Source organism: Odocoileus virginianus, chromosome 5 (genome assembly GCF_023699985.2).
Source record: "Odocoileus virginianus isolate 20LAN1187 ecotype Illinois chromosome 5, Ovbor_1.2, whole genome shotgun sequence".
Classification (NCBI taxonomy): Eukaryota; Metazoa; Chordata; class Mammalia; order Artiodactyla; family Cervidae; genus Odocoileus; species Odocoileus virginianus.
In genome coordinates this window covers 92,811,686-92,839,430 of record NC_069678.1, presented here as the reverse complement: position 1 = coordinate 92,839,430, position 27,745 = coordinate 92,811,686, and the positions used below count along the sequence as shown (strand labels likewise).

Genomic DNA, 27,745 nt, shown 5'->3' with positions numbered 1-27,745 from the left:
TGAAAGATTTGATACTAACCGCAGAGCTGTTTGTTTCTGCGTTAAAGCCTGCATTTAGTGTGATAACACTTTTTCAAGTGTGTCTCATATCGGGTGGTGATGATGTAGGGGCTGTTTTTCAAGTTTGAAGCTTCATTTAAATAAACAGTTCCGACGCCTTAAACAAGGGTGAGAGGGCAGCTGCGTCGGGTTCACATCACAGAGGGGCCTCTGCCTGACTGCTCGTGTTCGGTGTTCTTCTAGGCATAAAGACGGTATTTGCGGGATCCAGCTGCAATGACATTGTCTGCACAGAGCAGTGTGTGATGAGTGGGCATTTTGACAAGAAAATTCGTTTCTGGGATATTCGGTAAAGCACCCACGAGCTTGGTGGGGAGGCGGATGAGAGGGCGCTAGAACTGTGATGGTGTCTTGTGTGTGGATTCTACTGCTGCCCTGGAAATGGCAGAAATGGGCTCCAGCCGACATTATCTTCCCTGTTGGATATTCTTTACCCTGAAGTAGAATGTCACAGTCGTCACCTCTGAGCATGCCTGTGTCCTCACTGGTCACTTTACTAGCTGCCAGGTAAACAGTGGGACAACTAGGTTGTTAGGTAGATTCAAGCGTAACTGGGGAGACCGACATACAAGTCTGCAGGGTGTACTGAAGCAGGGCTAGGCACTGCTGTCCAAGGATGTTAAAGACTGTCTCGCAGGATGAGCCTAGAGAAGAGCCCCAGAGGGCAGCTGGCAGGGAGTCAGGCGAGAGCAGGTATCAGGGTGGGTGGGATCGGATTGCCGTAGGCTCTGCGCGCCATTGATGAATGACGTGATCTTATATATAAGCCGTCAGGCGTTTAGCAAGAGATTTCTTCCCAGTTACATCGCCGTTTTAGAGGGCGTCTGAGGAGCAGGGAAATCACTGCAGCCTTGAGGAGCTGAACTCAGGGCAGTAGAGGGCAACGTGGAGCTGGAGTCGGTTCCTGGGAGAGTTTGGACTGCGCTCATTACAGGTTAGATGTGGAGGGTGAGGAAGGGGAGAAAGAAGTAAAGCAAGATGGAGAATAAACGACAGATTTAGGGAGAGGATGCTGTGAACATATTCAGAAAAGGGCATTAATTGGCAGCTTCTAATAGCATATTTGGGAAAACAGAATTTTTGAGAAGTTGGATGGGAGAAAAATTCAGACATCCTCACAGGAGGACTTTGAAGACATGAGAGTGGATTCATCAGAGCTGGTGTGTGAGGCGACAGGAGGGCAGCCCTCAGGGAGCTGTCAGGAGGGCTGAGTGGCTGGAAATGGAGAGAAAGCTGGGGTCTCGGTGATGGGCCAGGTGTGGGGAGAAAAAGGGGAGGCGTCTAGTCAGGGTGAGGTTGGGTTGGTTAGAAGTGGGCAACTGTGATTAGTTTCACGTGTACTGGTTGGCTGACAGTTGAACTGAAGTATGGAATTATAGAGCTAAGCTGGATGTTAGAAGGCTCCTGGTCCATCCCCTAATTTAACAGATGAAGGCCCTGAGTCCCAGGAGGTGGAGCGGCAGCAATAAAGTAAACTCTCTGCCTTCATTATGGTTTGGGATAGGAAATCTTTTCATCGAAAGTTTACAACAGAATGACCACAGGAGGGTTTGCAGCTCCTTTGGCTATATCACCAGCAGGGCTCAGTGGAGGATGGCTACTCACAGACCTGGCGTGGACTGCGGCCCAGAGAACTGGGAGAAAAAAAGGAAGAAGAAGAGGTGGCCAGGGTGTCCGGGCTCCACGTCTAGAGTCGCCAGTATGGGTTGGAGGGCCTGGGAGCTGAACTTTGTATGGCAGGATTCCTAGGAGAGTCCACACTTGTCCGTAGAAGGCAGCCCAGACCCGCTAAAGCAGATATACATCTCTTTGGAGAAGCTGAAATGATAAAATTGAAGTAAAACAAATTATATAGTAGCCCTGCTTAGTTCATACTGATCAGAAGCTCTGATTGCAATTACTGTATTTCAGAAATGAGCAAGGAAATTAATTCTTACCAGTTTCAGAGTTCTGATACTCACAACTACTTAATAGAATCTGTTGATGGCAAAATAATAAAAGCCGAGGCTGAGGTTGTTTGTGTGGGGTTCGGAGCGCTTCTGTTGTCCTTGAAGACTACTGCGTTCTTGTTGAATTGACTACCCTTCCCGCTCCATGGCATGCCACCCTGCTTGGAATGGGGAAGTTCTGACCTTTCTGTTAAATTTTCTCAGATTTTCCATCTTTTTCGTAGATCAGAGAGTATTGTCCGAGAGATGGAGCTCTTGGGAAAGATCACTGCCCTGGACCTAAACCCAGAAAGAACTGAACTCCTCAGCTGCTCTCGGGATGACCTGCTGAAAATTATTGACCTACGAATAAATGCTGTCAGGCAGACATTCAGGTAACTGAGGACACTCTGGTTGGGTTTCCAGAGGCCTGCCTGCACTCACACCCTGAGTGGCGTGGACTCCAGGGTAACGGTGCCTTGTCGTCTGTTTCAGCGCACCGGGCTTCAAGTGTGGCTCTGACTGGACGAGAGCTGTGTTCAGGTTAGTTGGGGGGCGCCTCCTGCCCTAGCCCGCCCTCCCCAACACGGCTCGTCTCAGGGTAGAGCAGGGACCTCCTCCCACTGGGAAATGAGCTGAATCTGTACAGTGTCTCCACGTGAGCAAGTGTCCCGTAGCGTACCTGCAAGTTCAGTCCTAGACGTTGCTGTCACTCCCTCTTTCTGAAGTGTCCCTTCGTGGCTGAGAATGTGTGCCCTCCTGGAAGCTGCGGTGATAAACGGGCTTGTTCACCTCTGTCTGCTCGTTGCAGTAGAGCGCTGAGAGCTTTCCGGGCAGCGTGGGGAGTTCCTGGGGCACAGCAGGGTGGGCTCCCTCCCTCTCCTGTTCTCCCAGACACACTGCCACGGTCAGGGCCAGTGCTGTGGAGAAGGTCCTCCACAGTCCTCACCTCCTTCCTTTTCTGCTTTCGCTGGACCGTGTGACCGGGCAGTTCACCAGCTGAGGGAAACCCTTCGCCACTTGGGGTTGCCTTTGACCTCCCTGTGTGCCCGAGATGACTGGGGACGTGTGCCCCCAGGAAGTGCTGCGCTGGCACCGTTTCTCATCAGCTGGTGAGGCCAGATAACGGTCTAGCAGCTTTCAGCCAAAACGGCTGTGAATAGCATCTTGGGGTTTCTGGGTACCCCGGAGTGGTCATGAGTTTGACTCATAAGCGAAGACCAAACCTGACTTCCTGGGGAGAGGTCCGTGAGGACGCTGACTTGAGAGTGGGTGACGAACGCTGTTTCTCTTGTGTGTCCTCCAGCCCTGACGGCAGTTACGTGGCAGCGGGTGCGGCCGAGGGCTCGCTGTACATCTGGAACGTGCTGTCCGGGAAAGTGGAGAAGGTCCTCTCAAAGTATCACAGGTAAGACGGCGGCCCCTCTGAGGTGCTAAGCAGGCCTGTGGCTCCATCCCAGAGCCTGGTGCTCTCCCAGGCGTGGACCCGAGGTCGACCCCGTGAGGGCCATGTCCACTCGGGCTCTCTGCTGCGGGTGAGGTCAGTGGAGAGAAGCTGGGGCCATTCTCAGCGAACCGCAGACCGCCAGGTCCTGCTGCTTTATGTTCCAGGACGTTCCAGTTAGGGCGGCCACTGGAGAAAGGCTTGGAGCCCCGTGTTCTGCCTCTTCATCGTGTGCGCACCCCCGCGTCCTCCTGCCCCTTCACTGCCCTCCTCCTCTGCGGCCCCGTCTCCCTTCTAGTCCCTTTCCTCAGGAAGGTGACTGCTTGTGACCACTGGTTTTCACATACTTTGCCCCAGGCACCTTTTTGTCTCAGCTTCGTCCTGTCCCCACAAGCTCAGCTGCTGCTGAGAAGGCAGGCCCGGCCGGGGCCGCCGCTCATGGTGGCGCATCTCCCGCTCCCCAGCCAGGCGCCTTGCTGCGCTCCTCAGAGACTGCAGTGTCGCTCTTAACTCACTCAGAGCTACTCCCTGAGGGCAAACGTGATAAGGCCTGGCTCCCTTCCTTCCTAAACTGCCCCCTAGAACCACGGCGGGCTTCCTCCAAGTTCTTTTGCTCTGCGAGCGCCTGTTTGCACGTGGGAGGGCCACACTGGCGAGTAAACCAGGTGCTGGGACAGGCCTGCCTGACTCCCTGATGGCGAGGGAGCCTGGCGCTCAGCTCACTGAGGTCTCACCCGTGTCCCCACCTCTCCCTTTGAAGCTCGTCCATCAACGCGGTGGCCTGGTCCCCCGCCGGCTCCCACGTGGTCACTGTGGACAAAGGAAGTAAGGCCGTGCTGTGGTCGGAGTATTGACAGCCCCTCGTCGGGAGAGTGCGGATCTGGAGCTGGAGGAGCCGGCGGGCCCCACGGCTCTGTCCTGGCAGGGGGTGTGTTGAGCCGGGCCGGGGCCTGCCTGCGAGCAGGGTCCCTGAGGGTCGCGGCTGAGACCCCTGCCAGCCTGGAACAGCTAACACTGCAAACACTGACGCTGCGGCCCTCAGCCAGGGGTTCAGGTCCTGCCCTGATTCAAGGGGCGAGAACAACACTACTGGCGCCCGCCTCGCATACCTCAGTGGGGGCGCGCGGGCGCCCGCACTCTCCCCTGGGCGGCAGTGCCAAAGGCGCCCCCATGCCAGGGCGCTGGTGCTGCCCCGTGCTTTCTCCCGTCCTCCCAGGTCGGGCCTGGCCTGATGCATGTCCTGTCACCTTGGGTCGTTTCCCCAGGGGACCTGCTTTAATCGTTGGATCAACAGAAACCCGAACAGGACCCCCGCCCTCAGGTAGCCCATGGGGGCTGCCCTGGCCTCTGAGGAGACGTGGCCTGGGGTCCTCCCTGCTGCTCTGTGTCTGTGTCAGAGGCTCTTCCTCTGGTCTCACCTGATCACTGTTGGAATTTCCCTCGCTCTCCCAAAGTGTTCTTCAAAACTGCCTCTCCCCACCCCTGCTGCCAACAGTTCTACATTCTATTTCTTGGCTGAGAAATAAATCTGTTCATTAAAAAAAAAAAAAATGGGGGCAGGGGTAGGAGAGGAAGCGCAAAACACTTTTTCCAGAAGAGCGGGTGTGCTGTCAAGCAGTGAAGACTGATTTCCCGAATCACCTGGAACTTCCCAGCCGCCAGCCCGCCACCTTCTTCCCGCCACGCTGGGGTGAGGGTGGCTGGTGGGTGGGATCGGAAGCCTCGGGTGTGTTATCCCCGAGCCAGCAGTTCCGGGTCACGCCCCTTTGCCAGGCCTACGTGCAATACCCCCTCGGTGCTTTAGTGCAGGAAGCCCATTCCAGGAAGCATGGAATGCCATCTTTAGATTTCAGGACATGTGACTAGGCCAGGGAAAAACTGGCCTGTGCAGTTTTTTTCTTTTTTTTTTTTTAAAAACAAACGTGTATCTTTACCATCTTTCTTGTTTATAAAATTTTAGTTTTGAGCGGCTGAAACACCATTAATTTTTATCAGTTACTCATTTGCACTTTATTTTTTTCCTCCCATTCTTGTTCTCCAGACACTTATTGGGGGCGAGTGCTAGGGCAGGGCAAGGAGCGGGGGGTTCACGTGCCCCATTTCCCCGGCCCTCACCTCCCTCATTTGCTGTCCAGAGGACTTGCGTTGAGAGGAGTTGAAGTTCACAGGCCAGGGCACATCTTTTATTTATTTAATTATGTTGCCCAACAGAACTTGATTGTAAATAAAAGAAGAAATCTGTTATATACTTTTCAAAACTCCATGCCTCTTGGTGGTTATTTTATTCCTCTTCATCCTAAAGGCAGAAAGCTATTTCTTTCATTTATTTTCCTGGTACTCATTTGTTTATAAATAACGGTTAGTACTTTCCCAGTGCCTTTCCTCGTGGTTCATTGTTACTGCTGTCTATAAACGTCAGTGTTCCAGTTTCACATTATTTGCAGATCTTCACTGAATCTAGAGGAGGCTCTCCTGGGGACTTTGGTAGCTGTGTGGCGTGCTCCGCGCTGTGGCCATAGGAGCCCGGGCCCCCGCACTTGAGACGCTGTCCATAGACTAGACTGTGAACTGTACGAGTCTCTCAGCCGCCAGGCCCCTTCTGTGCTGAAGGCGCATAAATTTCCTCAGAGCAGCTCAAGATATCTAGAAGCAGCCTTGTGCCATAACAAATTAGGGTCACCCTGGAGTATGCCCCCTGCTCCCGAGGACCTCTGTCCAGCCCATCACCACACAGTCGCCCAGCAGCTCGAGTTGAGGTTTCATCATGATCCGAAGTCTTGAGGGCAGTGGAAGGAGGGGAGCCCATGGCAGTCACCTTCAAGGAGGTAAGTCATTCTTCAGAAAGGCTGAACGCAAGCAAACCAGTAGCCTGATTGTCCTGTTTTCCTTGACTTTGCAGGGGAGCACGTCTGCTCTCTGCTTCTGGCAAGTGCTCTTCAGCTCACCCGACTCAACGCTGGGGTACGGGCCGGGCTCCCACCGAGGTGGAACATGCTTCCCTCCCCCTCATGGTCTGTTCTCTGTCTCTCAGGTCTTCTGGGCCATTCCCCCGGCACTCCTGGTTCCATTTGTCAGGGCAGGAATGGGCATGGGAGTTTTTAAAATCCCTGAGTGAGTCCTGGCTGGTTGGAGCTGGGGTGGGCTTTGATCCCGACATTGGCATGTCTCAGGTTGACAGTTCAAGACTTAAAATTTATATTCCCAGGAATTCCCTGGCAGTTCGGTGGTTAGGACTCAGCATTTCTCTGCAAGGGGCATGGGTTCAATCCACGGTCGGGGAACTAAGATCCTGTATGCCACCTGACCCAGGCAAAAATAAAATTTATATTCCCTAAGTCACTTCCCAGAATCATGTGATGTATCAAGTTCTGTGTCTGTCTTGTAAAGCATATACTGTGCACACATTCACCTTTTATCTGACAAATCTGGTAAGGCCTCAATGTGTCTTTTCACATCACAGCACACGGGGAATTTCGTGTGGACCCTGGACAACAGAGGGGCCTGCCCCGACCGCAGGAGCGTGTGTGCTGGGGAAGTCCGTGTTTTGCAGGTATACCAAGCTCCCTGTGTGTCTTCACGCCTGTGGCATAGCCTCAGCCAACCATGACTTTGGGGAACGAGAGCATGGACTCGAAGCTCACGGCCTGGGCGGGACCCTGGGAGAGGCAGGGGCCAGTGAGGAAACCTTCTGCAAGTCGTGCCTGTTTTCATAAGGGGTCTCAGATTCTGTCAGAGGTGAAGGGTCTCCTGTCACAACTGGGGGAGAGCTTCCCAGCTAAGCAAGAAGCTGTTCCAGAGTCCTGGTCCCCAGGCGGGCACTGGTGCCCAGGGACACCCACAGTGTGAGGCAGTGGGAGGGCTTCCAGGGGGCGAGCTGCCCAGGCTCGTCTGCACCGAGTCGTCCTCTGTCTTACTGAAAGCCCGCTCACTAGAAACGCCCAGTTTTCAAGCCAGTAAACTTTGAAAATCTTGAGTAAAGTGAAGCGTACCCATATTCACATGGATTCTGTGGAAACAGGTCAGATGTGTGGTGTGTGCCCGCGAGAGTGGACTCGCATCCAGAAGACGATTCTTGTCTCCCGGAGCTCTGGTTTCCACCTGTGCCTCAACTTCCCTGTGTCCCCTCCAGACGCTCCTCCGCCCTCTCGATGGTCTGGCCACAGTGGGCCTTCAGCTGCTCCCAGCTCTCCTTCGTGGATCCTGCTGGGCGCCGAGCTGCCCTCTTTCAACCCCGAGCAGAGGGCGTGATGGGAGCGCCCACGTCTGGAGGATCCAGAACCCACAGGGGCGGAGGAAACACCAGTGTTGGAGCTCCCTTCCTGCCTCTCAGCAATTTTTCCAGAGTATTTTACAGCAAACCTCAAGTATGCAGTTTCTCCCCTAGATCAGCATGCAACCTAATAAGGACACCATGCCATAGTTACACCTCCGAATTAACAGAGACCCGGCGTCATCCACCCCTGGGTCAGGAAGATCCTTGGAGAAGGAAATGGCAACCCACTCCAGTATTACTGCTTGGAAAGTCCCATGGACAGAGGAGCCTGGCGGGCCACCGTCCATGAGGTCACAAAAGAGTCGGACACGACTGAGCGACTAAAAGTGTCATCCATGATCCAGTCCGTGTTTGAGTTCTCATGATAGTGCCAGTGCATTGGCTTGCTTAAGTCAAGATCCAGTTAGTTTTTGCTGCATAACAAAGTGCCATGACATGTAGTGGTTCCAAACGAGCATCCGTTTCTGTGAGCGGGCATGGCCAGGTGGCTTCAGGGAGACTGGTAGACGGCGACTTCCCTCATCTGGCCATTCATTTGCCATCAGCAAGGGAAACAAGGACGATGCACTAAGAAGGCAGGCGTCTGTAGCACCAATTGTAGCTCCACCTGGTCACCTTTGTTACCCGCTGGCTGGAGCAGATGGCATGGGCAGCCCTGCCTGCCTCTGCAGGGCACTGCCCAGCAGCATGGGGACATGGAGGAGGATCTCCACAGCGGTTCTGGCACCTGAGGTCCCAGCTGGATTTGGCTGACTTTCCTCCCATAAGTGATGTGTGTATCCCACGTGGGAACATCGTGGGCTTCCCTCGTGGCTCAGTTGGTGAAGAATCTGCCTGCAATGCAGGGGACTGGGGTTCGATCCCTGGGGCAGGAAGATCCCCTGGAGAAGGAAATGGCAACCCACTCCAGTATTCTTAGCTGGAAAATCTCATGGACAGAGGAGAGCCTCATGGGCTACACAGTCCATGAAGTCACAAAGAGTCGGACATGACAGCCTCTAAACCACCACCACCACGAGGAACTTCCACCCTGGAGGTTGCTGTGTGCCAGGCCTGTGGATTTGCTCCCACCCTAGGACCTGGGGAAGAGAGCAGGGGAAGTCAGGCTCTGGGCTTCATTTCTCCAGAGAAACAGACTTAAACAGTAGATAGGTATGCTTGTGAGCCATGCCCGTAAGAAGATAGGCTGTACGCGGTCCAGTTTCTAAATAACCATATGAAGGACTGCCCTAGTGGACCAGCGGCCAAGAGTCTGAGCTCCCAATGCAAGGAGCCCAAGTTTGATCCCTGGTAGGGAACTAGATCCTGCAACCGAGTTCTCATGCCAAAACTTAAAGATCCTGCAGACTGCAACTAAGACCCAGCACAGCCAAATTGAAAGAAAGCCATATGTTCTGCTGCTCCCGGAAGGGGCAGCAGAGGTTCTAAGGGGTCGTAAGCCAGAAGTCTCAGAATCAACCGTATCTTTGACTTTCAGGTAATGCTAAGCACAGAGTGGGTACTCTTAAAAGTTTTTATTTAATAGAATTGAATCAGCAGAAAGAAAAGACAGGCTTCCCTGGAGGTCCATTGGTTAAGAGTCTGCCTTGAAATGCAGGAGACATGGGTTCAATCCCTGGTCTGTGAAGATCCCACATGCCATGGAGCAGCTAACCATGCATGCCTAGAGCCTGTGCTCCGTGACAAGAGAGGCCACTGCAATGAGAAGCCCATACACCGCAACTAGAGAAAGCCCGAGTGTGGCAATGAAGACCCAGCACAGCCGAAATAAATAATTTCCTTGGAGAAGGAAATGGCAACCCACTCCAGTATTATTGCCTGGAAGATCCCATAGACGGGAGCCTGGTGGGCTACAGTCCATAGGCTCGCAAAGAGTCAGACACCCCTGAAGTGACTTGGCATGCAGACACGCACTGGGTCACAAGGTAAAAATAAATGAGTTTCTTTTTCTACTATTTTTAAATGTATTGAGTTGAAATTAACATAAAATTAGTCATTTTAAACTGAACAATGGCATTTAGTGCATTCACAGTGTTGTATGAGCACCACGTCGAGTTTCAACAAGAAAGGCTAGATGAGTGTCCTTTTTCTTTTTTTCTAAACTTCTGGTCTCTGGTAGAGAAGCGTGGGCCCTCATCTTGCTCAGCTTGGGCTGCAAGGGTGAAGTTCTGCAGCCTGTGAGGCTTACACAACAGAAGCGTCTTACACCCGGAGACTGGAGTCCTGGCTGAAGGCACCAGCGGGTGTCCATCCTGAGGCCTTGCTGCCGCTGAGCTGTGTGCTCACGGGACTGTTTGTGCAAGGAAAGTGGCGATCCTGTCGGATCAGGACCGCGCTGATGACCTCGCTCAATGGCCCCGCCTCTGAATACCATCACACGGAAGGGTAAATGGGCTACAACATGGGAGTCTGGGGAAACATGCTCCCATGTTTCCTCCATGACTCCTCCAGAAGGCTCTGCCTAGTTTTGCTCAGCTACAGGAGTAAGCATCTCAGTGTGGTGGTGGTGTTCAGTTGCTAAGTTGTGTCCAGTTCTTTGCGACCCCATGGACTGGAGCATGCCAGGCTTCCCTGTCCTTTGCCATCTCCCAGAGTTTGCTCAAATTCACGTCCATTTAGTCAGTGATGTCATCCAACCATCTCATCCTCTGCCGCCCCCTCCTTCTCTTGCCCTCAATCTTTTCCAATGAGTCAGCTCTTTGCATACCAGGTGGCCAAAATATTGGAGCTTCAGCTTCAGCTCAACTTCAGGAGGAAGCACCTCAATGGTGTCAACTCCAAACTCATTACCATTGAAGCCCCCTCCAGCGTCGGGACCCATGTGGTAGGACCAGAAAGGAAGAAGCGCTCATGTCAGGGTGAAAGAAAGTGGGTCAGGACCTTTTCAAGGCCTTCTCTGTACATTTGATGCCTTTCCTTGACTCCTTCTGCAGATGGAGAAAAGAATACAGTGAGGCGGATGTAGTTTCTCAGGATTGAAGTGGACTCATCAGTGAGCCATGACAATCCAGAGCTCTAGTCTGGGGCTCTTTGCACAGCTTGCTTCCCCCACACAGAAACCTGGAGTGTTAGGCACCATTGTCAGCGTGATGCCTCAGGATGGATATTTGACATCTGTCTTGGAGAGGACCGCAGTGGTGAGAGTTTCAGTGCCCATGAGGATTGAGCACCTATATTCTAACAGCAAGCAACATTCTAATCAGGAAAAACTGACATGTGGAAGAGATTGGATTAACTTAGACCCATGCAGAGAGGTAGAAGGGAGGCTGATTTCCATCCTCACAAAAAATTTCCTCACACCCCCCGTTATTTCAAAGAGAAGTGGTAGTGATTCCCCCATCCCTGGAAGCATTCAACAACTTCCTATGGATATTGTAGAGGAGCTCAACACAAGGGATGGCATGTAGACTAGATATTTTTCAAGGATCTATGCCCACGGGGTTCCGCTTAGGATTTCAGACATTAGCCAGCCCAACCCATAACAACAGCCCTCTATTCTTATGGCCAGTTGACTAAGAGGTACATGTTGGAATTAGGGTAGTTCTGGTTCCCTGGCACTCTTCATAAATAACAGTAACTTCAAACTTGTCCAGTGCTCTCTGCTTCAGTAGAACTAAGGCAGTGAGGACACAAGTTTTCATTTTGCAGTTGATGGGTTAGCAGACTGAACCAGTTTCCCTCATGCATGTGCCCTAATAAACCCTTAAGACGATCACCTAGCCCCAGAGCCTCTAAGCCTCTTAGCTGTACATCCCACCCTCCACCCCCTCGAGCTGGCACTGCGTTCGGTGTTGGGAAGTGGAACACGGGGTTTGTAGCTGCTTCTCACTGGATCTGACGCAAGAAACAAGTAATGCATAGCCAGGGAGTGGTTCCTAGACTCTGAGAATTAATAGACCAGTAAATTTCCAGAAGAACTGTAGCAAGAGTTGGAAAACTTTTCATTTTGGCCAAGTAAGGATTTTTTTTTTTTTCTAAACTGCCATCTACGCTCCTCTCTATTTTATAAAAGGAAGAACACTTTGTCCCTATGCTTAGCAGCTGCATTCTGAAATATTTATGGGTAAAGTGTGTGTCTGCAGTTTACTCTCAAATGGTTCAAAAGGAAAAAGGCGATAGATGAGCACGTGCAGTGAAACGTTGAATCTCCGTGTGGACTATGGGGGTGTTTATTATTCTGACTTTTCTCTGTTTGTTTGAATTCATAATCAGTTCTAGAAAATGTAAAACAAATGACTGAAAGCAAGTCAGTGGTTACCTGGGGCAGGGAGTTGACTGAAATGTATGCTGGGGAACCTTTAGGGGCAACGGAAATGTGTCTTCATCAAACTCTGCACTTCAGATGGGTAGATTTGGTTGCATGCAGAGTATGTATCTATAAAGATTGGGAGGAAGAAGGACATTTATATTTAAAAATTTAAAACTTCAAATAAGGAAGAAAAAAGAAAAATTTAGAACTTCATAACCTTAGAATAAAGAACCACCCTTTATACTGATAACATTTAGGTCTATGGAAAAACTGACAACAGTGTCCTCATTTTCCTTGATTCTTCACCAAGAGGAGAAAAATTCATTACAGACCAGGGGCTGGGAATTACTACCAGAGACTACGATCTCCAAAAAGAGTGAGGTCTGGAGTGCAGTGCACCCCAGATTCTCCTACCTGTCCCAGTGCTGACAGGTCAGTGACTGAGACCTCCACCCTGGGGACCTGGGGCTAACACAGCTACAGGAGAATGGGGGTCCCAGGGGCACCCACAGCTCAAGGGCAGTCAACTGATGGAGACACTAGAAGGGCCCTGGTCATTTATCTTCCTCTTGCTATTATTATTATTTAATCTTTTTTTTTTTTTAACTGCACCTCACAGCTTGTGGGATCTTAGTTTCCCAACAGGGATTGATCCCAGGCCCCTGGCAGTGAGAGCTCGGAGTCTTAACTACTGGACCACCAGAAAATTCTCTTATTTCTTTCTTTCTTTTTTTTTTTTAAAGGGAAAAGAGAAGATTTCTTAAAAACAAAACCTAATATTCCCTTCACACAGACCACCAATGTCAGCTCCTTGGTTCCTATCCCTGAAGACTGCGTATAATGTATATGAAAACACACATGTGTCCACATATATCCACACATAGACTTGTGCATTTGCAAAATGCGATCATACTACACATACCGTCCTGTGACCTTTGTTTAGTCACAATCTCAACCTTCCTCGTCCAGTAATTTCCATGCCACCTGTCTGAGGTCAAATAACAAACATATTCCAGGGGCTCTTCCCAACCCAGGGATTGAACCTGGGTCTCCTGTATTGCAGGCAGATTGTTTACCATCTGAGCCACTAGAGAGGCCCCAAGAAACATACTACTGACACGTTACTAGATTATATTCAGATTTTCCAAATGGGCCCAAAATGTCTATACATCCTGTTTATTCAATGGGGACCACACAGTACATCTGAATGTTGAGTCCCTTAACTGTCTTTTAATCCAGTGCATCTCTTTTCTATGATATTGACTTATGAAAGATACCAGTCACTTTCTACATTCATCTGGTAGCTTTCTTGTGGTCCTATCTAGCTATTCTTTGTATGTCCTACAAATGAGAAGTGATGTCTAAAGGCTTGATGGATTCCAGCTGTCTCAAGATGACACATCACAGTGGTTGACTCTTTGGAGATGCTAAGATTGACTTCGGACCACGCCTGCTCCCCCTGTCATGTGGTTGCAAAAGGCTTGCACCTTGTGAAGTCTTGATCCATATGGCATCACTCTGGTGTCGTAGGAACAGACATTTCCCCTTCAACTCTTCACATAATGGTTTTGACACCAGTAAAGAATCTTCATCTGAGTCAGTAATGTTGTCTGTTTTACAACGCTAAGTTTTACTGTTATTCAGCTCTGGTGAGATCAATGGCTCAGAAGACATTGTCATTGAAAAGCTAGTTTATTACTTACAGTCCCTCAAAGTGGGGCAGGCCACCCATGGAAGCACCAGGGGCCGGTCAGATGGTAGAAGGATCAAGGAGAAAACATGGGCAAGAGGTTTTTTGTGGTTTCCTTGAGAAAGAACTGGTGAGACAAGATAAGCAGACTTAAGACGGGATCTTTACTTCAGCAGGCTCTGGGGTGCAGGGGCTGTCTCCAGTTGTCTGACACCTGGCCCCAGGATGACTGACAGGAGCAGGGCAATAGTTCGGAGTATGAGACCCCCAGCAAAGCAGGAAAGGAGGCCTATGGTGTGTTCACATCCTGGGTTGGCTGATACGGACCTGAAAAACAGTCACTCTGGGAAAAAACTAGCCCTGGGATGGCAGTCTCTCCAGGGTCAGCAAAGCCCCAGATGTCAAAGCATCAAAATTACAGAAAATAAAAAGGCACAATTATTACAGTCAGAGTTTGTCGAGTGATGTTTTTCTAATTCTATCACTCTCTTATATTTGTGAGCAGACATTCCTCCTTTAAAATTTTTAAAAGTTAGGACTTCCCTGGTGGTCCAAGGGTTAAGACTCCCTGCTCCCAGGGAATCCTGGTTCGATCCCTGGTTAAGGAACTAGATCCACTTATAGATCTAGATATATTTTTAAATTTTTATTCTCATAGAAATGAGATTTTTTTCCCCAACTTCAGCTGTTGCCAGCCAGCATACTGTTGCAATCCAGTGACTCGTCGATTTTCTCCAAGCTTATTGAGGCCCCGATTCTAGATACTGGAGATGGGAGAGGAACTAAACAGTCAAGAATCTCTTCAGTCCTGGGACCTACAATCTAACAGTGGTGGCGGGGGGACAGACAATAAAGAAGAAATGAATCAGTTCTCCTCTGTGTTAGATGGTTGTAGGTGCTACAGAGGAAGGTAATGCAGAGGAAGAGGACAGAAGTGTTGGATGGGGTGGTACACCAGGGTACAGATGGATAGGATCACAGTGACGTCAAGACTCAGGAATAAAGGGAATGAGGCGGGTGACTATCTGTGGGAAAAGTGTTTCAGAAGAAGAAGCAGTAGGTACAAAGGCCCTGAGGCAGGTTTGAAGAAAAGCAAAGAGGCCAGTTGACTGGAGCAAAGTGAACAAAGTTATGAAAAGGGGGCCCAGATCATGCAGGGTTTAGGTGGGAAGCCACTGGGGTGTTTCAATAGATACTAACACCCCAAACATCAGAACTGGCTTTCTGCTTAGACTGGCTTCACTTCCAGACACCAGCTCAAGTCCAAAACACACATGTGTTAGTGGCCTCACCATCCCCTGCATTCATTTCCTGAATATTCTATTCCAGACACTGGAATATAAACATAAGGGAAACAAAACAGCACGGGGTCCCTGACCTCATGGAACCTAGAGTCAAGCATGAGACGAAAGACCATAAAATTATCTTGCAGACAAGCATCAGATGCAGAAGAGCCTCCAACCTAGTCTGGAGACTGGGGAAGGCTCCCCTGAGGAAGTGACTCTTAATCCGGAGTCTGAGGGTGAAAAGAATCAACGAGCGTGGGAGAAGAGGGTGGTTCCAGGCAGAAGCAATGACAGGTGTGCAGTGCAGGGAGATGGGGAAGGGTGGGCAGAGGCTGGAGTGTGTGACTCTTAAGTTCTGTGTCTAGGAGTCCGGTGGGGGTCCAGTGGCTAAGACTCCACCTCCCAATGCAGGGGGCCCAGGTTCGATCCCTGGTCAGGGAACTAGATCCCACATGCCGAAACTAAGACTGAAGACCTCACAACTAAGACCCAATGCAGCCAAATAACAAATATTTTTTCAAAAATCTGTGCCTATAACTGAGAACAAGGTGAGATGCTGAGCAGGAGGGTGGCTTCTCAGGGCTTGGAAGGATGTAGTCAGACAGCAGTAGACATTATTGTCCAGGAAAGCCAAGGGGCTGGTGTGGACCCTGCGGGGGTGGGAGGACTAGACCGATTCGGAGGATTCCAGGGGCAAAATTGACAGGACTCATGACGTAATGGATAGGACCATGGGGTAGAGGAGACGGACAGCACCCATTTGGCTTGCGTAACACCAGCATTCATCTTGAGGTTGACATTTCTCCTTGACCTTTTTGTCTCTATCCCCCGCCCCAAGGTTGCATTAGCTGCCTGCTGAGTTTAATCAAGCTGGTTGAGCTCTGGAAAATCCCCTCTCCTGGTGATAGCGGGAAGAAGGGATAATCATTCTATTTCCAGAACCCAAAGTGGGTTAAGATAGAAAGTAGCTTTGGTCTAGCTGTCATCCCTCCCCTCCTCCACCCTTCCCCGCTCAAGCGGGTTGGCTCCTGCAAGCCCACCGTGAGCCCCTCTGGACGGAGACCGAGAGGCCCTTGCCTAATGCTAAGAACTGCTGAAGCTACCATTTCGTCCACCGCAGCACTAATCCAGTTACTGCTCTGCTCCTTCAGTGGGATTTGGCTTCTAGACACTGAGATGTGGGTGCGGGGCACCCTCTCCCAGCTCCCTACAAATCCCCCTGAGCGGTCAGCCGGGGCCCGTGTGGAGTTGTCTGGGTGGACGGGGCAGGGGCTGGCTGTCTCCTCATCCCGAAGGGCACACCCTCTCCCCACCTCCTGGGCCCTCCAGGCTGGTCGCACGAGGTACGTGACCACCCTCCAGCAAAGCCTTCTCAGAACCTTGGGGCAGGCCAGGAAAGAGCCAGGACCGGGGAGACTGGCATCTTCGTGCAGTCAGTCTGACCCAGTTACTTTCCGCGGACATTGCTTGTAAAGGAAACTCAGAAGGTGTTGAATTTCAGACAGCTTGGACTGCCTCTTTGTTGTGGGTAGAGCTGGGGATGGTGAGAGAGAACTCTGCTTAGTGTGAATTGCTGAGCAGAACTTTTAAGGGATTTAACGGATTTTTAAAATGATATTCATGAAATGGTTAGGTTGTGGTTTGCAGGAACTTTTTCTACCTTAATTGCCATGATACATCGTCAAGATAGAATTTTAAAATCAATCTGGCTTACTGTGACGATACCAAGGCTTAGTCTCAAAGTAAAGCCTTCTCGTGGGAATCTTTCTGAAGTGAGGTTTACTAAGAAGTGAGGTTTGCTGGTGAGGCTTACTAAGAAGTGTTTGAGGCTTATCAAGAAAAAATAAATACCTTAAAAAAAAAAAAAGCAGCTCACTGTAGTGAAATACAAACCAGACAAAGGCCTTATTGAGTCAAACGTGGATCTCAAGGTAGAAGGAAATGTCTAATGGATGTGCAGTATCTCATGAGTAGGTTTTGTTCCGAGAATGTTCTCGACGTTATATTTAGGATGGCTTTACCTTTCTGCAGCCCTCGAACACCTGACGTACACCCTAAAGTGGAAGAAGCTGCCAGGGACAGTTAACGCAACAGCCAACATGCAGGCCCATAAACCCGCCCCAAACCACGTTATCTTCAAAAAGATCTCCCGTGACAAATCGGTAAGTGGGGCAGATGTGAGGGGCTCGAGTGATGATTTTTTTAATGGGCTTTTTCGAATAGATGGGATCAGTATCAAGGCCCCGTGAGGTCAGTGGAAGTGATGTGTGTGTCATCTATCTCTGTCTACTGGATGATAAATGAGATGTAAAGGGATGACTTGCAGAAATAGTACTTCTCTTCAATCTCAACAAGAATTCAGCCCCGGGACCCTTCATCTTCTCCTGATCTCTCAGTCCCCAATCCCTCTCCTCCAATTTTACTTCTTTTCTAGCCTTGAACCCTTGACTTACATTTCAGACGTTGTTTTGTTAACGCCTATAATTTACTTGGGCCTTTTTCTATCGTCTTGCCTACCTGCCTGGGGAGAGCACTGATGCTGGGTCATGCAATTCTCTACCTTCTGGCGCCCACCGCAGGAGCCAAGCTCTCAAGCCCTAATGGGCCTCCAGAACCACTGGATAAGGGTGCGTCTCCCGATGCTCCACAGTGCCCACTGTGGCTGCACGGCCACCAATACCCTGGCACCCTGCATGCCCGGCAGAGGTGATGCCACTGTTGGCTCCATCAGGGGGACGGTAGGTGGTCTAGATGTGCCTGTGAACTTCCTGGCCTGGGAGACCCAGTGAGGGCCCACCCCACAGCCTCTGTGGATGGTGTCTCCTTGCATGGCTCGAGGGGCTGACAGTCTAGTTCTGTGCCATCCAATGCAAGCTGCACTTCTAATTTTAAAATTTTCTATTAGCCATGTTAAAATGGTAAGAAGAAACAGGGAATTCATTTTAATACTACATTTTATTTAACCCAATATAACCAAAAAACTCAACATGTAAATGGTATAAAAAGTATTGAAAACACTTGTTTGCCGTTTATTCAGTCACCAAGTCATATCTGACTCTGCAACCCCATGGACTGCAGCATGCCAGGCTTCCCTGTCCTCCACTATCTCCCGGAGTTTGCTCAAATTCATATCCATTGAGTCAATGATACCATCCAGTCATCTCATCCTCTGTCACCCGCTCTTCAATTTGCCTTCGATCTTTCCTAGCATCAGGGTCTTTTCCAGTGAGTCGGCTCTTTGCATCAGGTGGCCGAAGTTTTGGAGCTTCAGCTTCAGCATCAGTCATTCCAATGAAGATTGATGACATGTTAAATTTATTTTCTAAGTTGCTGAGACGTGATGTGTGTTATGCATTTACAGCACATGTCAGTTTGGAGTGGCCATATTTCAAGTGTTGGGGCTACCAGTAGATAAGTACTGGAGGATTGGACCTAGGTCATTCTTCTAGATGACTCCTGAAGCCTACACTGGGCCTGAAAGAAACTCTCTGAATCTTCTTGGGCCTCACAGGCTCTGCACAGACACTCTCCCCTTCGCCTCTCCTCTCCTCCCTGAGGATCTCCATCACTTCCGTCCAATCCTGATTCTTCAGGGTGACAAGTCGGGTACCCCACAATCTTTCATCCTCCCAGCTCTCTTCCAGCGTGGTTCTTTCCAGTGAACTTTATCTTGACTTCCAGCAAAAGGAGAGAGAAACCATTCCTGCTGGGTATTATCACTTTCTCACTTTTTCCTTACTCCACCTAGCTAGACCTCCTTTGACCTGGTAAACTTAGAATTTTTGTATGTAGAAGGAAAACGTAATTCATCCATGACTCTCCATATTAGGCTCATTCCCACTGCAAGTGTTGTCTGGCCTCGGGCATGGCGTGCCAGGGCCCTGGGTCAGTTTCTTTCCGAATCTCTCCACTCCTCCGTCTTTTGCGATCTTCATCCCCTGGCTGGTGGCAAGACGGCTGCCCCAGCTTCAGGGGACTCACCTTCACTTCCTTCCAGAGGAAGGAAAAGGCTGTTGATTCCTGGGGTCTCTTAAGGGTGAGGAGGTATTTCTCCAGCAGACTTCTCTTTATTTCATTGGTCAAAACTGACACATGCCCACCTTCAGCCCATCCTGAGCCAAAAGAATGGGAGCAGGACATTCAAGAATCATCCTTCATGATGGATGTTTGCTAAATTTATTGTGGCTATTCAGTTCAGTTCAGTTCAGTTCAGTTCATTTCAGTCACTCAGTCGTGTCTGACTCTTTGCGACCCCATGGACTGCAGCACGCCTGGCCTCCCTGTCCATCACCAACTCCCAGAGCCTACCCAAACTCATGTCCAAAGAGTCAGTGATGCAATCCAACCATCTCATCCTCTGTTGTCCCCTTCTCCTCCTGCCTTCAATCTTTCCCAGCATCAGGGTCTTTTCAAATGAGTCAGCTGTTCGCATCAGGTGGCCAAAGTATTGGAGTTTTAGTTTCAGCTTATAGTTTTGTGCCTGTAGCTTTGTGATTTACACAAACATCATTATATTGTACACCTTAAACTTAAACAATATGTCAATTATATCTCTGTAAAACTTGGGGGAGAAAAGAACCATCCTCTGGGGTGCCCTCCTTAACACAACCACTTGGGGATGGTGGGCCCTGGATGCAATTGGTGACTTACCCATGAAGATGGTGCGCGTGGCTATCAGATGGGTAAGCAGCAGACTGGTTGGAGCCTTACCTCGTCCACCCCACTTTCTCCACCTGCTCCTGTCTCTTCCCCCAGCGGACGTGCTGTTGCTTCCTCTAAGGTTCATGCTACTTACAGCCTGGATCGTGGCCCACCACTCCTTTGGGTCCTATCCCAAAGCCTCCTCCCTCTGAGGTTCTCCTTCTCTACCAGTACCAGCCTGAGCATGACAACAAGGACCCACCTCATGCATCTTAAACACAAGAACAAGAACAACAATAGCCCCTTGACCCCGTCTCCTTTCTAGCTTTCTTTCCTTCACAGCCATAGCTTGAAAAAGAAGACATTCTGTCCCCCTACCTTCTCCCTTCCCATTCACTCCTCAGTCCTTCCTCCTCCCGACCTCTTTCAGCTGCCTACCTGGCTTTCCTCTCGCAACCCCTTCTCCACTTTGCTGCCAATGCAGCCAGAGCCTCAGTGTTCTCCTCCATAAAATGGGTTTAACCCTTAGCTTGTAGAGTAGTTGTGAGGATTAAATGAAATAACGTACTTTGTGTGCTTAGCTTGGTACCTGGTACAGGACAAGCACCACATACCCCTTAATTGCAGGCCTTTCATCCTGTTTCAAATGCTTCCACATCCTCCTGGAATCTTCAGGGTCTGGTCTTGTAAGATTCTTTCTGGCCGCTTGCATCTCCATTTGGTGGCTATGTACCTGCAGGTGAAACCATCGGCAGCTCCAGAAGCATTCTCTTGGCTCTGGGCTTTTTACACGCTGAGTTTTTTTTTTTTTTTTTACCCAGAAAGCATCCTTTCACCATAACCCACCCCGCTCCCAGCACTGGTTATGATCAGGTGCTTCAACATCAATCACACAAATAACCTGGAAGCCACAGAGATCCACTCCTCCTGGATAACCACTACAAGGGAGCAGATATAGGAGATGATTTAATGCCAACAGAAACTATTTTGAGTGTCCATGGAAAGAGACATATGAATTCCAGAGGCTTAGGGAAGAGGGGGCTAGCCAGGGTCCATGCATTCACTCATTGATGCACTTAGCAAATGTCGATTAAATTCCTGCCTGTACCAGACACTTCACTAGACACGGTGATGGTTGAAAGATGCATGAGAGAATTCTCACCACCATGGTCACAGTGCCGTGGCCTAAAGTGGTGGCGATGGTGAATCCAGCCCACTCTCTCCCACAGTCGGGGTTGGTTAAGGGACCTTTGATGCCAGGGGTGTTGAAAGAGACAGAACGAAGGCTGGGACCTGAATTCTCCCTTCCCAGCCAGGACTCCTTCCCCGCTTCTTAAGCTATATCTGTATGGATGCTCAGCCGATAGGATTTCAGGGACACCAAAACATCTGCCTCTTGCTGAGTCCAGAAATTCTTCTAACAAGGAGGTGAAACCTTTCAATTGCAGCTAGAAATGAAAGGTTCAACATGCAAACAGCTGACAGGAGCCTCATGCACATAAGCGTCACTTTCCACTAAAGTATCAGCGACGAATCCGCCAAGTTTGCCTGGTTGACAGCAGACCTGGGCTTGGTGGGAAAAGGCGGGGAGAACAGGGTCTTCCCAAAGAGCTGGAAAGAGTTCCTTGGAGCAGTTTCGGAGGCTGAGGAAAGACCACAGCTTGCCCGCAGTCCATTGTCTCTGCCCACGGCCTTGCCTACGGCCAAGCGGGGCACTAGGAGGACAGGGAGGCCGAGCAGAACGAGTGCAAACATCCCCGTTGTTGCTGATTTTTCACATGATTGCCTCCAGGTACTCTGACCATTGAGCACCCATCTCTGTTCTCACAGGTCACCATCTACCTGGGTAAGAGAGACTACATAGACCATGTTGAACGAGTCGAGCCTGTGGGTAAGTTGATTTTGGGGTGAGATCTTTCTAAATCTACATATGTGTATTTTTTTGCTTGCACTGGGTCTTTGTTGCTTTGCACAGGCTTTCTCTAGTTTCTGCGAGCAGGACTCCTCTCCAGTGGCGGTGCGTGGGCTTCTTATCTCGGTCCTTCTCTGGTTGTGGAGCACAGGCTCTAGACACGTGGGCTTCGGTAGCTGCGGTTTTCAGCTTCAGTAGTTGTGGCACATGGGCTTTAGTTGCTCCCCGGCATTTGGGAATCTTCCCGGACCAGGGATTGAACCAGGGTCCCCTGCATTGGCAGGCAGATTCTTATCCACTGTACCACCAGGGAAGGTCTGGGCTGAGATTTTAATGCTGGCTTTCTTTTAAGTCATCAGACACCTACTAGTTTTGTGTTTTTAAAAAAAATCTGGCTTTGTTAATAATCTAATCAAAGAAAGGCAAATTAAGACATCATCCAGGCGCCACTGGCTGATTGGAGACAATTTTAGAGTGTGAGAGAGACAAAGGACTCATCTCTGGAGTATATAAAGAAAGCTCAAAACTCACCAGTTTAAAGAGAAAACAAGATCCAATTAGGAAATAGACAAACAAAATGAAAAGACATTTCATTGAAGAAAATATATGAGTGGCACATGAGCACACAGAAAAATGTTCAACAACAACAACAAAAGAAACATGTTCAACAACATTAGTCGTTAGGGAAATACAAATTAAAACCACAATGAAATATCATTATACGCCTGTCAGAACAGCTAAAATTGAAAACAGTAACAATACCAAATGCTGGCGAGAATGTGGAGACCCTGGATCACTCAGGCATTGCTGGTGGGAATTGTAAAATTCCAGCCACTCTAGAAATCAGGTTGGCAGTTACTTTAAAAGCTAAATATATACTTATTATATGACCCAGCAATTTGCATTCCTGGACATTTATCACAGAGAAATGAAAGATTATGTTCACATGAAAACTTGTATGTGATTGTTCACAGCAGCTTTATTTGTAATGGCTCCAAACTAGGAAGAGCCAAAATGTCTCTCAATAGTGAATAAGATTAAACACGCTGGGGCATGTCCATGCCTTGGGCTCCTACTTGACAGTGGAAAAGAATGAACTGCCAGGGACTTCCTTGGTGGTCCAGTGGTTAAAACTCCAGGCTTCCACTGCAGGGAGAATGGTTTCTATCCCTGGTCAAGGAATTAAGATCCCACATGCCACAATGCACCACCATTTTTTTTTTAAATTTTTAACTTAATTTTAAGTTAAAAAAGAATGAACTACCAAACCATGCTACAGCTTGTAAGTGTCAAGGGCACTATGATGAGTGGGAAAAGCCAATCTCAAGAGGCCATATGCTTTACGATTCCATTTATATAACATCTTAGAGATGACAACATTATAGGAAAGGAAAACTGAATAGTGGTTTCAGGGGGCTAAGGTTGGTGGGGGGAGGTAGTTGGGTGTGACTACAAAGGCACAGCCCTGGAGGGAGATCATTATGGTGAGGGAACAGTTCTGTGTCCGGATTGCCGTGTTGGTAACACAAAATCTCCATTTGATAAAACAAGTTAGAACTATACACACACTGTACCCATGTCGACTTCCTGGTTTTGAGATTGTATGCAATTATCTAAGATGCAACCACTGGATAAAGGACACATGGGGACTCCTCTGTGCTGTCTTTACAGCTTCCTGTGAATCTATAATTACTTCAACTCAGATTGTTGTTTAAAAAAAAAAAGACTGTAAAAGACTGGCAATTTAGGCAGTAAGATGAGCATGTCCTTCAGCAATGTCCTTTCTAGAACTGTCATTTGGCAGTTATGTTATCAAAAGCCACATTCAAGTCTACCATGGATAGAGATTTATCTACAAGGATGTTCATTGCAATTTAATTGTAATGGGGAAAATAAAAAATATCCTGAATGCCCTAACAAGAGAAGGTTGATTAAATATTTTATAACAAATCTGTTCATTGGAGCAAATGGCCACACATTTGCTCCAATTTAAATGATTAATACATACTATGTGAGTGTGTGAGTGTGTGTGTGTGTGTGTGTGTATATGTGTGTGTGAGTAGATGTTTGCAATATATAGTTGAGTGAGGAAAGCAGTGAACTGAACATTATATTAGGATCTCATTTTGTTTTAGTAAAAACTTTTCTATAAATGCATCTAATCTGGAGAAATTGTGCAATGGGTGTCTGTGGGTAGTGGAAATGGGGTGACTTTTTTCCCTTTGTTTACTTCTGTTTCTAAGATTCCCCTAAGGAACATGGATTCCATGTGATATGCGCACGTGCACACACACACACACGCACGCACGCGCACACACACACACACTTCAGGAAGCCTCCAGCTTCTCCCACGTCCTCCACCCTCACTGTTCTCTCTCTCTTGGTTTAGACGGCGTCGTACTGGTGGATCCTGAGCTCGTGAAGGGCAAGAGAGGTGAGGGGTGCTTCTCCGCCCTCCAGGGAGTGACGATCTGGTCTCGGCTGGCTGCAGGAAGGGGATGTGTGTGTGTGTGTGAGGAGAGGTGGGGAAGCCCTTGCACACCCATTCTCACTGCCAGAGCCTCTGACCCGCACTCCCTCGTACGATCCTTGGGACATGGACTCTGTTCGCACCAGGGCCCGCTGTCCGCATCTGCCAGAAGGAGGTGGAGACTCAGGGAAGCCGCTTGCTCGAGCCAACTGGATCAGGGACGGCAGACAGACCCCGGAGCCCAGGGCTGCCCCTCCACAGACTGCGTGCTCACGCCCCTCTCCACAATGTCCTATGGTTCCATGTCCAGGCAGACTCAGGAGGGCTCCTTTCTGACTTTATCTGAAAAACGAGGAATGGAGGCTGCTGGAAGGCAGAGTTTTTTTATGCTGACTCGGGTGGTCCTTGGCTTCCCAGGTGGCATTCATGGTGAAGAACCCGCCTGCCAATGCAGGAGATGTCAGAGACCTGGGTTCCATCCCTGGGTCGGGAAGACCCCCTGGAGGAGGGCATGGCAACCCACTCCAGTACCCTTGCCTGGAGAACCCCATGGACAGAGGGGCCTGGCGGGCTACAGTCCATGGGGCCGCAGAGTCGGACTGAAGTGACCTAGCGCACGTGGTGGTCCTGGACCACGGCGGCGCAGCACACTCGGTGATCTCTGGCTGCTGTGAAGTGTGTGGCAAAGCAGTGTGATGCTAATACCAGTTGTGTCAATTAAATGAGAGTCCATCTGATTTATCGCTCAGTTCCATTCGAAACATGCCTCTTAGAGTCATTGCTATCAGCAACCTACAAGGAGTTGTTCCTCACCCTGGATGTGCTCTGGAGTATGTCAGTTGTAGGGCCCTCAGCATCCTGGGGACAGGGCAGAAACAGGCTGACAGCTGCCCCCCTCTGCTGTCTCCGGCAGCACCCTGCTCCTCTCTTACACCAGGAGGAGCCCGGTCCCAGCCCTGAAAGTCCACCCCCTTGGCCAGGAAAGCATTTTCCGGAAAGGCAGGCATAAATCCAGGTCATCTCTGGGCACCTTGTTCCTACAAATGTCGGCTGAGGGATAAGCAAGTGATCAGTGACTCTTCTGAGCTTAGCACCAAGGGGCACTTATCCTTGAGGTGGACACAGATAAAATCCTTAACCCACAGCTCCCGAGGACATGGGGGGACATGCTTTCCATTCAAGCGCAGGGCACCTCGTGTGGTTTTATTTACCACATTAATGACAGCTGTAAACAGTCCATCCTCAAAACACATGTCATTGTTCAGTAGCCGAGTTGTGTCCGACTCTTTGCGACCCCATGGACTGCAGCATGCCCGGCCTCCTCTTCCTCCCTGTCTCCTGGGGTTTGCTCAAGTTCATGTTCATTGAATCACTGATGCCATCCAGCCATCTCATCCTCTGTCGCCCTCTTCTCCCTCTCCTACTCAAGACGTGTGTAGCCTCATATAATTCCTCTGGTCCGCCAGGGGCACCATTTACATCCGTCTAACCACAGTGAATTTTCATAAGTGCCGAAGATTTAGAGAAAGCTCAATTAAGTTTCCGAGCCATGTGAAAAGACGGATTTCCTCTGGGACTTGGTTTCACCTCTCCATCTGGTCCCTGAGCCCCTGGCTCACTCCCCTCCCGACCATGTCCAGATCAGGCATTCCTGAGTTTTGAGTTTTACTCCCTAGCGCTGTTCCGGCTCTGCTTCTTACCTTCGCTCTCAACTCTAGACAGACCTCCTGCCCTCAGACCCCAAGTGACCTCACCCTGTTTAAAGGTCTCCTGAGGTCCCTGAGCTGGTGGATCAAGAGGAAAAGGGGGGAGGGTGGGGGAAACAGTAGAGTCAGGAGACAAAACGTGGCCCCTCCCAGGGGCCTCACTGCCCTCCGACCCAGCCCTGTAGAGTAATTAACATAAGCCAGAGGGAGGGGAGGGCCAGCTGGGTGGTGAGTTCCTCAGGTCCCAGCCCCTCGGGATGCTGAAGACTGAATGCCAAGACCCACAGGCAGGTGGTGTCAGCCCAGGCAGGGGTGCCAGGCTGACCGACCGACCGGCCGGCCAAGCCCACCCTTCTTGTCTCTCTCCCAGTGTACGTATCTCTGACGTGTGCCTTCCGCTACGGCCAGGAAGACATCGACGTGATCGGCCTGAGCTTCCGCAGGGACCTCTACTTCTCCCAGGTCCAGGTGTTCCCTCCCGTGGGGGCCTCAGGCGCCACCACGAAGCTGCAGGAGAGCCTGATAAAGAAGCTGGGGGCCAACACCTACCCCTTCCTGCTCACGGTAGGTGACATCGCAACACCCCCTCCACCACCGCACTGGTTCCTTCCACCCCCAGCACCTTGTGATGTGACCGGCGGCCAAGGAACGGGTCCAGAGTAATGGCTTCACATGCGCAGGCCTTCAAATTGCACCCTTCTAGAACTGAGGAAATTCTAGATTGCCTGGGCTGTCATTGTCTTTTTTTTTAAGTCCTTGAAAATAGCCTCCTAGCCTTTGAAGGCACCATTTCAACCTACAGTTTAAATATTTAAACTGCATCTGACCACCTAATTATACGTGCGTGTCACGCCTTCACTTGCACTTGTCTATAAAAAGAAAGACGTGCCCCTCAATTGGCCCTGAGGAGTTTCTAAGCAGGCAAGAGTTCCCCGTGAGCCAGGAGATCTTAGTGAAATGAGATCCTGTCTGTAACCTTGAGCACAGCCTGGGGGTCATGGGAGAGAAATTGCTGGTGGAGCCGAGGAACCCCGGGGCCAGAGTTCCCGCCTCTGATGACTCCATCCTGGACTCGCTGTGGGGGTAGCTACCCTCTTCACTAGCATGTTTGTGGGCCTTAAGATTACATATTCCTCCAAAGTTATACGGTTCAGGCTTAAAACGGCGGGAGATTCTGACACAGGTTACGACAAGAATGAACCTTGAAAGCGCAGTGCTAGGTGAAAGTAACCAGTCGCGTAAGGACAAATGCTGTGTGATTCCACTTACATGGAGGATCTGGAGGAGTTAAATTGGTGGAGACGGAAAGTAGGGAGGGTGGTCTCCAGGTCATGGGGGAGTAGGGAATTGGGGAATCGATGTTTAATGGGTACAGAGCTTCTGCTTGGGATGATGGAAAAGTTCTGGAAATGGATGGTGGGAACCATTGCAGGACACTGTGAATGTCCTTAATGCTGCTGAACTGTATGCTTGAAATAGTAAGGTTTATGTTTTGTGTGTGTATATATATATATATTATATATATATATATACACATTACATATATAATACATACATATATATGTATATATGGGCTTCCTAGGTGGCACCAGTGGTAAAGAATCTGCCTGCCAATGCAGGAGACACAAGAGACTCAAGTTCAAGCCCAGGGTCAGAAGGTCCCCTGGACGAGGAAATGGCAACCCACTCCAGTATTCTTGCCTGGGGAATCCCTGGTTCAGAAGAGCCTGGTGCACTGCAGTCCATGGGGTCACAGAGAATTGGACACTACTGACCATGCATGCATGGTGGAATACACGTGGAATAACATTCTCTGAACGAAATGATCTGTTGTTTCTTTCCACAGTTTCCTGACTACTTGCCCTGTTCAGTGATGCTGCAGCCAGCTCCGCAAGATGTGGGCAAGGTTAGTTCCAGAATGAATCCCAGGGATTCATTCATTCCTTCAAAGGATTTTTTAAAATAGCCTCTTTTTTTTTTGACAGTCTGTTTTATTTATTTATTCTTTAATTTTAAATGTTTTATTTTGTTTGAGGTATAGTCAATTAACAAGCAAGGGTGTAATACTTTAGCCTTTTACTGTGGA

The 27,745-nt window shown here is 49.6% G+C and overlaps 2 protein-coding genes across 13 annotated transcripts in view; both read left to right on the top strand.

Moving 5' to 3' along the window:
- The window catches only part of ATG16L1 (autophagy related 16 like 1), a 43,529-nt gene extending 37,839 nt beyond the window's left edge, over positions 1–5,690 (top strand). For all 4 annotated transcript variants that reach the window (XM_020893911.2, XM_020893910.2, XM_020893909.2 and 1 more), the window contains 5 exons: positions 244–349; positions 2,234–2,383; positions 2,484–2,531; positions 3,295–3,396; positions 4,193–5,690. In XM_020893911.2, the coding sequence (XP_020749570.1) occupies positions 244–349; positions 2,234–2,383; positions 2,484–2,531; positions 3,295–3,396; positions 4,193–4,286 (500 nt within the window). In that variant the 3' untranslated portion in view covers positions 4,287–5,690. The remainder of the gene's footprint in view (positions 1–243; positions 350–2,233; positions 2,384–2,483; positions 2,532–3,294; positions 3,397–4,192) is intronic.
- A 103-nt stretch (positions 5,691–5,793) lies between these two features.
- The window catches only part of SAG (S-antigen visual arrestin), a 41,380-nt gene continuing 19,428 nt past the window's right edge, over positions 5,794–27,745 (top strand). For 5 of the 9 annotated variants that reach the window (XM_070468451.1, XM_070468453.1, XM_070468454.1 and 2 more), the window contains exons 1-7: positions 5,794–6,443; positions 6,893–6,982; positions 16,962–17,092; positions 21,402–21,462; positions 23,873–23,917; positions 26,030–26,223; positions 27,506–27,565. In XM_070468451.1, coding sequence (XP_070324552.1) covers positions 6,197–6,443; positions 6,893–6,982; positions 16,962–17,092; positions 21,402–21,462; positions 23,873–23,917; positions 26,030–26,223; positions 27,506–27,565 — 828 coding nt within the window. In that variant the 5' untranslated portion in view covers positions 5,794–6,196. Of the gene's footprint in view, positions 6,983–7,450; positions 9,631–9,824; positions 10,091–16,149; positions 16,274–16,961; positions 17,093–21,401; positions 21,463–23,872; positions 23,918–26,029; positions 26,224–27,505; positions 27,566–27,745 lie in introns of those variants that run through there. The other 4 variants (XM_020893901.2, XM_020893902.2, XM_070468456.1 and 1 more) reach the window with 4 other exon arrangements.